The 12861-nt window shown below is 36.8% G+C and overlaps 1 protein-coding gene across 1 annotated transcript; it reads right to left on the bottom strand.

The window, feature by feature from the left end:
• Nucleotides 1-1440: 1440 nt before the first annotated feature.
• Nucleotides 1441-10190, bottom strand: ccdc14 (coiled-coil domain containing 14). The gene is made up of 13 exons (XM_067374184.1): nucleotides 9952-10190; nucleotides 9804-9859; nucleotides 9637-9706; nucleotides 9477-9549; nucleotides 9257-9394; nucleotides 8451-8669; nucleotides 8148-8242; nucleotides 6342-6828; nucleotides 5813-5951; nucleotides 5517-5599; nucleotides 5163-5339; nucleotides 3029-3161; nucleotides 1441-2350 (listed from the first exon to the last, which is right to left on the bottom strand). The coding sequence occupies exons 1-13, from the start codon at nucleotides 9979-9981 to the stop codon at nucleotides 1441-1443; spliced, it is 2610 nt and encodes an 869-aa protein (XP_067230285.1). The 5' UTR covers nucleotides 9982-10190.
• Nucleotides 10191-12861: the final 2671 nt, after the last annotated feature.

Below are 12861 nucleotides of genomic sequence, written 5' to 3'. Positions count from 1 at the left end.
CCCCACTTAACTAAGACTTAGCCTTCAGTCATGAATGAAAAAAAAAGGAAATATTTTCTGACATTGATTGTGTTTATTTTTTACTCAGTAAACATAGCAGTCATGTGGTGAAAATACTGAGGAAATCTCTCCGCTTTTGCACCCAAAAGATTTTCAACAAAAAGCGGTCAAAGTACATGCATATACATTATATAGGCATATATATATATATATATATATATATATATATATATATATATATATATATATATATTATATATATATGTATCTGACCTAAACTATGTTCTGATTGGTTCATTGTATTCTAAACTTAATTGGCAATCAGTTGTTGAAGCTGTTAAGGTGTGCTGACCCAAAAAGATGTTTTGACATCTATATATTGCCATTATTATGTAATCAAAATGAAAATTATTATTGCTGGTCTTCAATGATAATGTCAAGTTACTTATATACTATTCTAATATATATATATATATATATAACAATGCTTCAAAACAATGCTTCAGGAAGCATCGGAGCACAAATGAATGAGTGTACGTTACCGAATCTGCTGTTGGGAGTGCCAACGGCTGAAATCACATGACTCTGGCGATTTGACACGCAATCACTGATTCATTTGTGCTCCGATACTTCATGAAGAAGTGTTTTGAAATCGGCCATCACTAAATAAATCGTTATTTTGTGTTTTTTGGCGCTCCAAAAATATTCTCGTCGCTTTATAATATTAATATTGAACCACTGTACTCACATGAACCGATTTAAATATGTTTTTAGTACCTTTATGGATCTTGAGAGAGGAAGTGTCATTGCTCCCTATGCAGGCCTCACGGAGCCATCGGATTTTAACTAAAATATCTTAATTTGTGTTCCGAAGATTAACAAAGGTCTTACGGGTGTGGAACGGCATGAGGGTAAGTAATAAATGACAGAATTTTCATTTTTGGGTGAACTAACCCTTAAGTATAAATTTTAATAAACCTTTTAAGTTCAGGAGTCCCCAGTAAAAGCAAGAATACAGATTTTTTTTTTCTACTAGTGGATAACCTAAAATTGCCAAACAAGTCGGTTTTCAACACGTTTTGTATACTAATGAGCAATTTTTAACATTCATATACAAAATTAAAATTATTGAAATACAATAAATGAAGAGTTTAATGCTGTTTGGATGTATAATGTTAAAATACAGGACAAATGCCACTGTACAGATTTAATATGGAACACATTTATGTTTGCTTAAATACCCAAAGATTCTGTATTATATGAGACTGTAGGAACCCACGCTGCAAGTCTTAGGACCAAAGGAAAAAAATACAATGAGAAATGTACTATTCATTTATGTTTCACATGATAATTTAATAAAAAGAGAGACATGTAAAATATCCATTAATTACATGTAATCAAATTAAAAACAATACACTCAGCACACATTGAAATACTAAATTATTTGTTTAGATCAACTTTCAGGGTCTTCTGCAGACTTTCTATGCTGGCGTCTAGTGCTGCAAGCCCATCTCTGAAATTTTGCTCATCTTGTGTGTTAAACGTGGACCAGGAGTTTATGCTCCAATCAGAGGCTAAAGATTTAATATCACAAGAGGAAAAGGTGTTCTCTATCACTGAAGGGCGTCCAAAGTATGTTGACTGCACACCGATCCTTTGGGCATGCTGAGATTGCACCGACTGATTGTTCAGGCCCTTATTTTTCTGATTTATCTGTAAGGCCACACCATGATGATCTGAAAGGAAATCTCTGCCACCATTCTTTGCGTCCTGAATGTGGAGCCCATCTGAGATGTCCAGCTTTTCAAAAGCACGGTCCATATATTTCAGCCCTACATGCGCATCCACATATTCCCTTTGATTCTTGGCTGTTATTGGCTCATTACACTGAGTTAGCGGTTTACTATGAGCAGCTCCTGAGGGAAGTTGCACCACTGGAGTCTCCCTTAAAGGAGCAAACATTGTTCTTTTCTGCTCTTCTAACTGAGGAATGTTCTCAGCTATGGTTTCCAGGGTTGGTTTGTGTATATCCCTATCTGTTGGTGAGCAGACTTTAGCATCTGATGGCATAAATTTCTCTTTTCCACCATTAATCTGACCAGGGGGGACTGGTTGTAATGTCTGGGACTTACAGTGAACTCTGTGTGGAGGAGAGGCCTGTCCGATGCCCTCCAGGGTCTGAAGGTAGGTCTTTACAGAGTTTGAAAGTTTATCTGACAGAGTGGACTCCCTCTGTGCATTTTCATGCAATTCCAGAACACTCTTTGTAAGATGAGGAGAGTTTGGTTGACACAAGTCCAGCTGAGGAGAATATTTGCTAGTATCTTTTGTTTGACTTCTCTCCAGATTTCTGTGTGCATGAAAAAACAGAGGTTACAACGACCAGCATCTCACCTACATCTTCGGTTACATGCTAGATTCTCAAGATTTCATTTGAAGATGTAATTTCATTATAGTTTAGATGAATGATTCTGAATTTAAATTGCAACATTACGGTATCAAAATGGCTTATCCTACACTTGCAAAAAAGTCGAGGGCTTGTCTCACAACCTGTCCATCTTGTCATTTCTAAATTGGTTTAAAGGGATAGTTCACCCAAAAATGAAAATTCGGTCATCATTTAAAAGACAAAAGAAGATATTTTAAAGAATGTTGGTAACAAGACAGTTGATGGTAGCCATTGACATATTAGGGAAAAAAACACTATGGAAGTCAATGGCTACCGTCAACTGTCTGGTTACAAACAATCTTCTTTTGTGTTCAACAGTTCAAATGATGAGAAATTTAATTTCTGTGTGAACTACCCCTTTAAATGACAGATGAATGTGCATTAAAATTGTTTGATTATTTTAATAGTTTCAACAAAACAGATGTTTTCTCCTTTTTAAAGTTGATAAGGATATTTATTTTACCATCTTAAGTGCAAACAATTATTTGATCATTCGCATTTAGCATTGTTCCACTGTTGTCCATGACTATCAGAAAATACAGTACTCGACTCATCAGAAGAGAACCACTAGTTAGTTACCTGATGACTTCCTGCAGTCTGCTGATCTCTGCCTCTCTCTGCTGGAGACTCAGAGTCAGTACAGTCCTCTCTATCTCATACTCTTTCAGTTTACTCCGGTAGCTCTGCATTTCAGCTAATGCTTCATTCATCTCTGCATTGATAAAATAGCATGACAATCACTTACAGCAAAAATAAATAAAACTGAAAATGTCAATTTAACTGCAGACATTTGTGAAATGAAGATATCTTGGAATGTGTGACAAATGTTATAAATATACAAAAATATACAACAAAGTTGAATTTTGTTAACATTAGTTAACAGATTAACGCATTGACATTAGTGCATTAACTAACTTGACCAAACAACGAACAATATATTTGTATAGCATTTAACTTTTAAAGCATTTAACTTTTGTTAATGTTAGTTAATAAAAATGTTCATGTTTCCAAGCCGCGTTTCCACCACAGGAACTTTCCCCAGGAACTAGGGACTTTAGGGTGGTACTCGGTGTGTTTCAACCCCAGGAACCAGGGTCTAAATTAAGTTCTGGGTAAAAATTTCCCCTTTTAGAAAGTCCTTAATTGCTTTTTCAAAGTTCAGGAACATTCATGGGTGGGACTTGGACGCTGAACAGGCTGTTTGGTTGAGTTCCCGCAGCATTTTATTTCAACCACTATTTTTAAAAGTCTGGATGGACTGACAATGAGGTTCAGTCCTACATCACTGGACTTAATCTTCACGATACTTTAGACCGTGATGGAAATGCTTACAGCAACAGGTCTGGAGGGAAAAGAAGCTGGGTCATTTCGGTGGAAAAGCGGCTTTAGTTCACAGTGCATTAACCAATGTTAAGACTTACAACATTTGATCTTAAAAATGTATTAGTAAATGTTGAAATTAACATCAAGAATAATAAATGCTGTACAAGTATTGTTTATTGTTAGTTCATGTTAACTAATGTAGTTAACTAATGTTAAAGGTGCCCTAGAACCAGTTTTTACAAGATGTAATATAAGTCTAAGGTGTCCCCTGAATGTGTCTGAAGTTTCAGCTCAAAATACCCCATAGATTTTTTTTAATTAATTTTTTTAACTTCCTATTTTGAGGCATCATTAACTATGCACCGATTCAGTGTGTGGCCCCTTTAAATCGCGCACTACCTGCCCCCCGAGCTCTCGACTATAATACAGTGCATTTACAAATTTCACACAGCTAATATAACCCTCAAATGGATCTTGACAAGATGTTCATCATGCATACTGCATTTATGCATCAGATCATATGAGTATAGTATTTATTTGGATGTTTACATTTGATTCTGAATGAGCTTGATAGTATGCTCTGTTACACACTGTTGGAGAGATTTATAAAGAATGAAGTTGTGTTTATGAATTATACAGACTGCAAGTGTTTAAAAATGAAAATAACGACAGTCTTGTCTCCGTGAATACAGTAAGAAACGATGGTAACTTTAACCACATTTAACAGTACATTAGCAACATGCTATCGAAACATTTAAAAAGACAATTCACAAATATCACTAAAAATATCATGTTATTATGGATAATGTCAGTTATTATTGCTCCATCTGTCATTTTTCACTATTGTTCTTGCTTGTTTACCTACTCTGATGATTCAGCTGTGCACAGATCCAGACGTTAATACTGGCTGCCCTTGTCTAATGCCTTGAACATGAGCTGGCATATGCAAATATTGGGGGCGTACATATTAATGATCCCAACTGTTACGTAACAGTCAGTGTTATGTTGAGATTTGCCTGTTTTTCTGAGGTCTTTTAAACAAATGAGATTTATATAAGGAGGAGGAAACAATGGAGTTTGAGACTCACTGTATGTCATTTCCATGTACTGAACTCTTGTTATTCAACTATGCCAAGATAAATTCAATTTTTGATTCTAGGGCACCTTTAACAAACTAAACATTATTGTAAAGTGTTACCATGTCTACTATTACGATTTTTTTTTTTTTAGAAAGGATCATGGGATAATATAAAACATAACAGAAGGATAACGTATTTATTATAATGTAATAAAATAAAAATAACCAAAACAACAATATAATATGAATTTCTTTTCCAAATACAAACATGATTTAAAGCTAAAAAACAACAGTCTAAGAGAATACTCTTACCCAGCCTTAGCCGACTGTTTTCAAACTCATACAACTCTTTGTGCTGCTTCAGGTCACTGTCTTTGTCCTCCATGGCTTTCCGTAGTCTCACGTTCTCCTGTTGCAGATCATCAAGCTCTCTTCGGCTCTCATTTAACTGAGTTTGTAGAGTGAAGTTCAGAGACTGCAACGCAACCACTGTAACACAACCATGCCGATGAACACAAAGATTGGTTTCATGCATCTCACTCAGCTAGAAAGAAAATAAAAGGCTGAATTCAAAAATATATTTACATATTTGCACATTTACTCTTCCATATAATGTATTCCTTCTTAAGTCAAGCCCTTTACAGACAGAACAGAGAGAACACTCACCCTCCAGGTCACATGCCTCCGGTCTGCCTCGCCGTTCTGCTCTCTCCCTCTCCAGTAACTGCTGATTGAGTATTCGCAAACGCCTAGGAGACATGCAAATAAATACAAAATATATATTCAATTAATAGGCATATTATGTAATTCACTCAATTACAGTCTTTAATCAGTTAATAGTGTAAATACAAATACACACACATACTTGCAACGCACTGACATGCATGTCTGTAATTGTGTTAAATTCTTTTCTGCGGCAGTAGTTAAGATTTAGGATTCTATACACTCTTTGAATCGCTGACCTTCGCAGCTGTACATTCTCACTCCTGAGTGGCTGTAAAGCGAGCGCAATCTCAGCCTGGATGTTGGTGCTGCCCACCATGACAGTAAGAAGTGAGATACTCTGCTCCACCTCAGAGATCAGGCGCACAGCATCACTGTCTGCACAGAAGAGACAATATGTGAATGTGAAAATAACACAGAGAGAAAATCTGCTTATCTGTTAAGTTTTGAGAATCTGCAAATCCAGCAACTCAATCCTTGAGTGTCTTGACATCTGAAGGTCCAATATTTTGATTGTTAAAGAATGTAAATTAGATATTTCAAACTTGGGATGGTTATCAACTTTTATTAATGATGACAGCCCTGTAATAAGACCCTGACAACAACATAGTGAGAACAAGATTTATAAAAATAAAAAGCTCCCAAATGTATCATTGTTTTTGTCTATAAAATTAAAGTCAGTGTCGTCCAATCAGAAGTGTTAAAGATGGACAGAAAGTCAAAGGGAGGAAAAGAAAATGAATGTAAAAATAAATCAAATATTCTCACCCTGATTAGCCACTAAAGTCTTCAGCTCTCCCAGCAGATATTTAAGAGGCATCACTTTCTGTGCAGTTTTCTCTGGACTTACAGGTTTGACTTTGTGAACCATTAATTTCTCATAGCTGGTCTGACAGCTGATGTCTCTGACAGGTGTCTTATCCATCCCATCTTTTTCATCTTCACCCTCTGCACCAGTACTTCCCTTCTCCACACTCTCCTTTACTGGTCCATTTGGAACACTGCAGATAGGGCTGGTGATTATAGGTAACCCGTGCCCTACTGGAGCGCAGGATCCATTTTGGACAGGAGATACAGTAACTGGAGACTGTTGTTGGACTGCAGGTGGCATGGAGAAAGAAGCCGCATGCTGAGTTGGAGTGGCAGACATTTCTACAGAACCATGAGGGCAGGAGGGGATGGCAGCACTCATGGCCCTCAACTGATCAAACTCCCCAGATGAGCCACCACTGCTCAGCACACACTTTGAAATACACTAAATGACAGAGAAAGACGAAAGCATGAAGAATGAGACACGTAGGTAAACAGATCCAATGAGTGTAAAAGTAACCAGGAAATAGACAGGAAGACAGAGAAAGGAAAAGCACCTGTATTATTAGAGCACTCAATTAAAAGTGTTCATTTAGTACAATTAACTGTTTAATTTGACACGTGCAATATGTATATTCAGTAAAATTGCATTTCAAAGAAAGTCACCAAAACCATTCAAAGGTTTGAGGTCAATAAGTTAAACTAATTATTTTTTTTCAGTAAGTATGCATTTAATTGATAATTCTATCAGCAAAAAAAATAAATCTATTTCAAATAAATGCTGTTCTTTAAAAAAAAATGTCAATGTAAAAAATGTATCACAGTTTCCACAAAAAAATATACAGCAAATAAGACTACTTTTTTCAACATCGGGAAAAATAAGAACTGTTTTGTTGAGCAGCGCCAAATTAGCATATCATTTAAATTTCTTTGTTTTAAGAAATTATTTTAATTTTGAATTATTTAAGACTGGATTAATGGCTGCTAAAATACAGCTTTGCCATCGCAGGAATAAATTACATTAAAAAATATATAGAAAATAGAAAAGTGTTATTTTAAATGGTAATAATATTTGTAATAAATATGTTTTTTTTTACTGTATTTTTATTTAAATAAATGCAGCCTTTGTGAGCATGAGACTCCAAAACATTAATAAAATCTTAACGACCCCAAACTTTGAATGGTAGTGTAAGTCTGACACATATGTACAGTACATAGACCAAGAAGTTAATAATTGACATAGACTATGCAAATTCAGTTTTAAAGTAATAGGCTTATGTTCAGTTATAATGATAATAGATTTGACTTCCACTTTTGTCCTTTCTACTAAACACTTTACTTGTCTGACAAAGTTGATGAATTATCTTGCAAATTATGTGATTAAAGGGTTAGTTCACCCAAAAATTAAATTTCTGTCAATGATTACTCGCTCTCATGTTGTTCCAAACCCATAAGACCTTCGTTCATCTTCAGAACACAGATTAACATTAAATGTGGTAATTTCGTTGCTTTCAGTGGAGGATAAAAAAAACGCCTTGGATTTCATCAAAATATCTTAATTTGTGTTCCGAAGATGAACTAAGGTCTTACGGGTGTGGAACGACATGAGAGTGAGTAATAAATGACAGAATTTAAATTTTTGGGTGAACTAACCCTTTAATGAACATATTGTGTATTTTATGTGATTGATTCATTTTGAATTGATTGACAGCTCTCGCTGTTCTATTTTAAGTTGCTTAATAGATTATGTTGCAGTAGATGTACAGGTTCACTGTGAGCTGATCCAGGTCTCTGAGGGCTCAACGCAGGAGTAGATGTAGTCAGCCGACAGTTAAATACAGTGGATGTCTGAACCTGACCTGCAAACAGAGGGAGAAACCATTTAATGATGATATCAGTGCAAGAATAGTAGTAATACTGATTAGAGTAAGACATTCTTATAAATGATCATCATTTGAGCAGGCCCTTACAGAACCCACAGAACTAAATATTTTAGATATTTTATTTATTAATATATTTATTAAAAGTAACAGCTGTTATATGATGTGTTATTGATTGTCTGTTTACCAGAAGTCGGCAGATTACAGCTGGCAGCAGGCTGAGAGTAGGCCAGTGGAACTGAGTTTTGTTGGGCATCTTCTGCTTGCGTTACACGGGTCAGTGCTGAAGGTTGATCTTGTGATCCTTGCACCCGTCTGACCCCAGAATGCCGATCACCACGACAACACGGCTGCCCTGCTGAACTCAGGTGACAGCTGGCAGGTGGAACCGTCTTCTGCAGTGCAGCTACAGTAAGAAAAAATTACAATAAGCTGTCAAGCAGTATTTATTTTATGCTTCTGCAAATGGTTGTTAAAAAGAATCACCTGCTGTGGCATTCATATCCTACTGAGGATTTTACAACAAAGGATGAAAGTGAAACAAAAAGATTGACAAACATGTCATTTCAAAAACAATGGAAGCTGGTTAAAACAAATTCGCAATTCTGAATTCAGAAAAAAAGTCAGAATTGCGAGTTTATATCTCACATTTTTGACGTTTTCCTCAGAATTGTGAGATATAAACTCAGAATTGCAAGAAAAAGTCAGAATTGTATGATTAAAAAAAGTGAATTTTGACATTTTTTATGCAATTCTGAGGAAAACGTCAGAAATGAGAGATATAAATTAACAATTCTGACTTTTTTTCCTGCAATTGTGAGTTAAATAAAGTTGTTTATATCTCGCAATTCTGACTTTTTTTATCAGAAAAAGTGAGATATAAAGTCGCAATTACCTTTTTTATTTGTATATTCCATGGTGGAAACCAGCTTCCACAAAAAACAAGTATTTTTAAGATGAAAAAATAAAGCACACTATATTTGAGCACATTACCTGCCCTTTTTTTCACATGTATTGCCGTGTTTGTCTTTTTCCCATGCTTTTTCTTGTCAATCTCGATTTTTCTTGATAAATTCTTGGGTTTGGATTTGAAGGTGTAGCTTTTTGTTCCCTGTGGTTTGGGCTTTGACTCTGTTGTGTGAAGATTATTAAATCTCATCATTACTTAATTGCTGAACATGGAAAATTAGGTCTGATTTTGTAAATACAATACCTGCTTGTTCAGATTGAAGTATTCCATTGAGTAAAGCAGCACATCGGTCCAGTCCCTTGTGTATTGTTGTCACCTGGAAGCAAATTTCAATCAATTTTCAAAGTTTAAAAATCATTATACAGATTGTTTATACACTACTTCATGTATGTGGCTTCTTTACCTGATCTTCAGAGTCTGTAGAATAAAGAGAATACTCTGGTTCCAGAGGAGGCACACGTCTCTCAGCAGCACTAAACCAGACAGCATTTATATTTGCTAAATGTGTGTTACAAATAGCATCTAAAATTCATGCAGTATGGACAAGATTTCTGTTATCCGGTTTGTTACCGTTTTTTGTGTATTTGTCCCCGTCCAGAGCCCGTCAGCCTGCCTGATGAGACCACCTGCAAAATATAATTTGCTTTAGTAATAAAACAAAACATTATAACTTAAACATATAATGATTAAAACAAATATAATAGTTTGCAACCACTACCTTTGATCTTGATACTCCCTGACTTGCCATGCGAGATGTACATTCGGTTAAATCTTCAGAAAGTTCACCTACATGTAACGTTATCAAGCAGCAAATATTTATTTATCATGATCATAAAGGTCTAATAATGGTTTGCTTCTTGTATCTATTACGTGGACTAACTTCAAAAACGTAAAGACCAAATGACATATCAAACTACTAATCTCAAAACGAATGGATGAAAATCAAAACAAACTGCCTCCACAATATCGTTACGTTCAAAACGGAAGCCGAGTGCCGTAGTCCAATAGAAAATCAGTTCGTTTTAATCTCTGGATTTCATTGGTGGATTACAGTGAAATCTTTGCAAACCTTTCGTCTATTGGTCTCATACTGTGTCAATCATATGAACACTAGCCACTCATCTCCTCAGATTTGGATAACGCCCATTAAGACTTTAGTTCAGACGCCGAAAGCCAGGGTGTTTCTATGGAGATGGAGTGGAAGAATAATCAGTATTTCGCGGTTTTGTAAATAATATTCCCGCGTGTCAGTGCTAGAAGCGATTTTGAATTTGCTGCTTTGTATGTATGTGTGTATAATGATTTTCTTCGTCAATAGTAAATATATAAGCTCAAGTAGTTTTCATTAATTCTAGTGAAATTAAATCAGTCACCAGTGGTGGTCTACCGTAATGTTAATCTGATCTGTTGAGTGCTCTACATTACATCCAGTCCTGAGTCTGAGCAAGAAAGCTGAAAACCCTCAACGCTATTTTTGGGTGTTTATTGGCTCCTGGGAAATGGGTGGATGAGTTTTCAGTCTGTTCTCTTCCTCTCGTTATCCCATTAAATGCTCATCCCAAACACACTTATGACTGCTGATGAAATCAGACACCTCATCATGCCATTATATGCCTTCCTGTGATGAAAGAAATTAGAGCTTTTCAAAAGGGAAAAGTGAATAAAACTGTTTATAAATCGATTTATGTGGACAAAAACATTAAGTCAGGGATCAGATACATTTGTATGAGGCCTATATACACCGATCAGGCATAACATGAGCACTGACAAGTGAAGTGAATAACAATGAATATCTCTTTATCACAGCACCTGTTAGTGGGTGGGATATATTAGGCAGCAAGTGAACATTTTGTCCTCAAAGTTGATGTGTTAGAAGCAGGAAAAATTGGCAAGCGTAAGGATTTGAGTTTGACAAGGGCCAAATTCTGACTGGGTCAGAGCATCTCCAAAACGGCAGCTCTTGTGGGGTGTTCCCGGTCTGCAGTGATCAGTATCTATCAAAAGTGGTCCAAGGAAGGAACAGTGGTGAACCGGCGACAGGGTCAAGGGCGGCCAAGGCTCATTGATGCACGTGGGGAGTGAAGGCTGGCCCATGTGGTCCGATCCAACAGACGAGCTACTGTAGCTCAAATTGCTCAAGAAGTTAATGCTGGTTCTGACAGAAAGATGTCAGAATACACAGTGCATCACAGTTTGTTGTGTATGGGGTTGCACAGCTGCAGATCAGTCAGGGTGCCCATGCTGACCCCTGTCCACCACCGAAAGCGCCAACAGTGGACACGTGAGCATCAGAACTGGACCACGGAGCAATGGAAGAAGGTGACCTGGTCTGATGAATCATGCTTTCTTTTACATCACGTGGATGGCCGGGTCCGTGTGCGTCGCTTACACATATGGCACCAGGATGCACTATAGGAAGAAGGCAAGCCGGCGGAGGCAGTGTGAAGGTTCTGGGAAATCTTGAGTCCTGCCATCCATGTGGATGTTACTTTTTTACACGTACCACCTACCTCAGCATTGTTGCAGACCATGGAAATGGTATTCCCTGGTGGCTGTGGCCTCTTTCAGCAGGATAATGTGCCCTAACACAGCACAAATGGTTCAGGAATGGTTTGAGGAGCACAACAACAAGTTTGAGGTGTTGACTTGGCCTCCAAATCTCAACCCAATTGAGCATCTGTGGGATGTGCTGAACAAACAAGTCCGATCCATTGAGGCTCCACCTCGCAACTTGCAGGACTTAAAGGATCTGCTGCTAACATCTTGGTGTCAGATACCACAGCACACCTTCAGGGGTCTAGTGGAGTCCATGCATCGACAAGTCAGGGCTGTTTTGGCAGGAAAAGTGGGACCAACACAATATTAGGAAAGTGGTCATAATGTTATGCCTGATCTTGTAGTATGCGTGTTTATAATCTGTTATCTATAAACTATTGTTGAACAACTACATCTGTAAAATACACTCTATTACCTTTTCTGTTTAAAATTAGAGATATTATAAAATAAGAAACCGATATCTGAAGTAAAAAATATTGAATTCCCATTTGTGCATCCAGGTAAGAGATTGCCATGTCATCTTGAGTCTCTCTGTTCTCTTCTGCCATACAGATACAGGTCACAGAACATTTCAAATGGCAAATGTGCATCAGAGCACACAGATGAGCTCATCGTCGTTCAGTATTAAGCATACATGATGAGCCATGGCATTTCTGAATATATAAAATGTATAAAAAAAAATACAAAAGCCATTAACAACAATAGCCATATTTTGAAGACAATCATCAACCAAATTTAATGTAAGCCATACATTCTGTAGTTTTATTCACTTAGAGTAAAGAATATGATCACCTGTGTATGCACAGCAGTGAAATTTTCAGGTCCAGAAATGGTGGGCAGAGGGTTTTCCTGGACCAGTGCTCTAAAATACCTCAAGAATTCAAATTCTTTCTTATGAATGTTTGATGACTTCTATAGATTTGTATTCTGCTTTCTCAGCAGGTTAAATAAATCTGCATAAAGGGATGTGAAGCTGTTCGTTTTGATCCTCAGAGCGCTGCCCACTCAATGATGTTCTTCAGCTAGGATTTGATGGCATCCTTCCGGAAGGATTATCACCTTCTTCGGTGCA

This window comes from Chanodichthys erythropterus, chromosome 21 (genome assembly GCF_024489055.1).
Source record: "Chanodichthys erythropterus isolate Z2021 chromosome 21, ASM2448905v1, whole genome shotgun sequence".
NCBI classification, from domain to species: domain Eukaryota; kingdom Metazoa; phylum Chordata; class Actinopteri; order Cypriniformes; family Xenocyprididae; genus Chanodichthys; species Chanodichthys erythropterus.
This window is presented reverse-complemented; position numbering and strand designations above follow the sequence as displayed.

Coding starts and splice junctions, on each gene's coding strand:
- ccdc14 (XM_067374184.1), bottom strand. CDS start 9,981: ATGGCAAGTCAGGGAGTATCAAGATCAAAG. Junction 9,860..9,951: donor AGGGAGTATCAAGATCAAAG/GTAGTGGTTGCA, acceptor TATATTTTGCAG/GTGGTCTCATCAGGCAGGCT. Junction 9,550..9,636: donor CTACAGACTCTGAAGATCAG/GTAAAGAAGCCA, acceptor ATTTGCTTCCAG/GTGACAACAATACACAAGGG.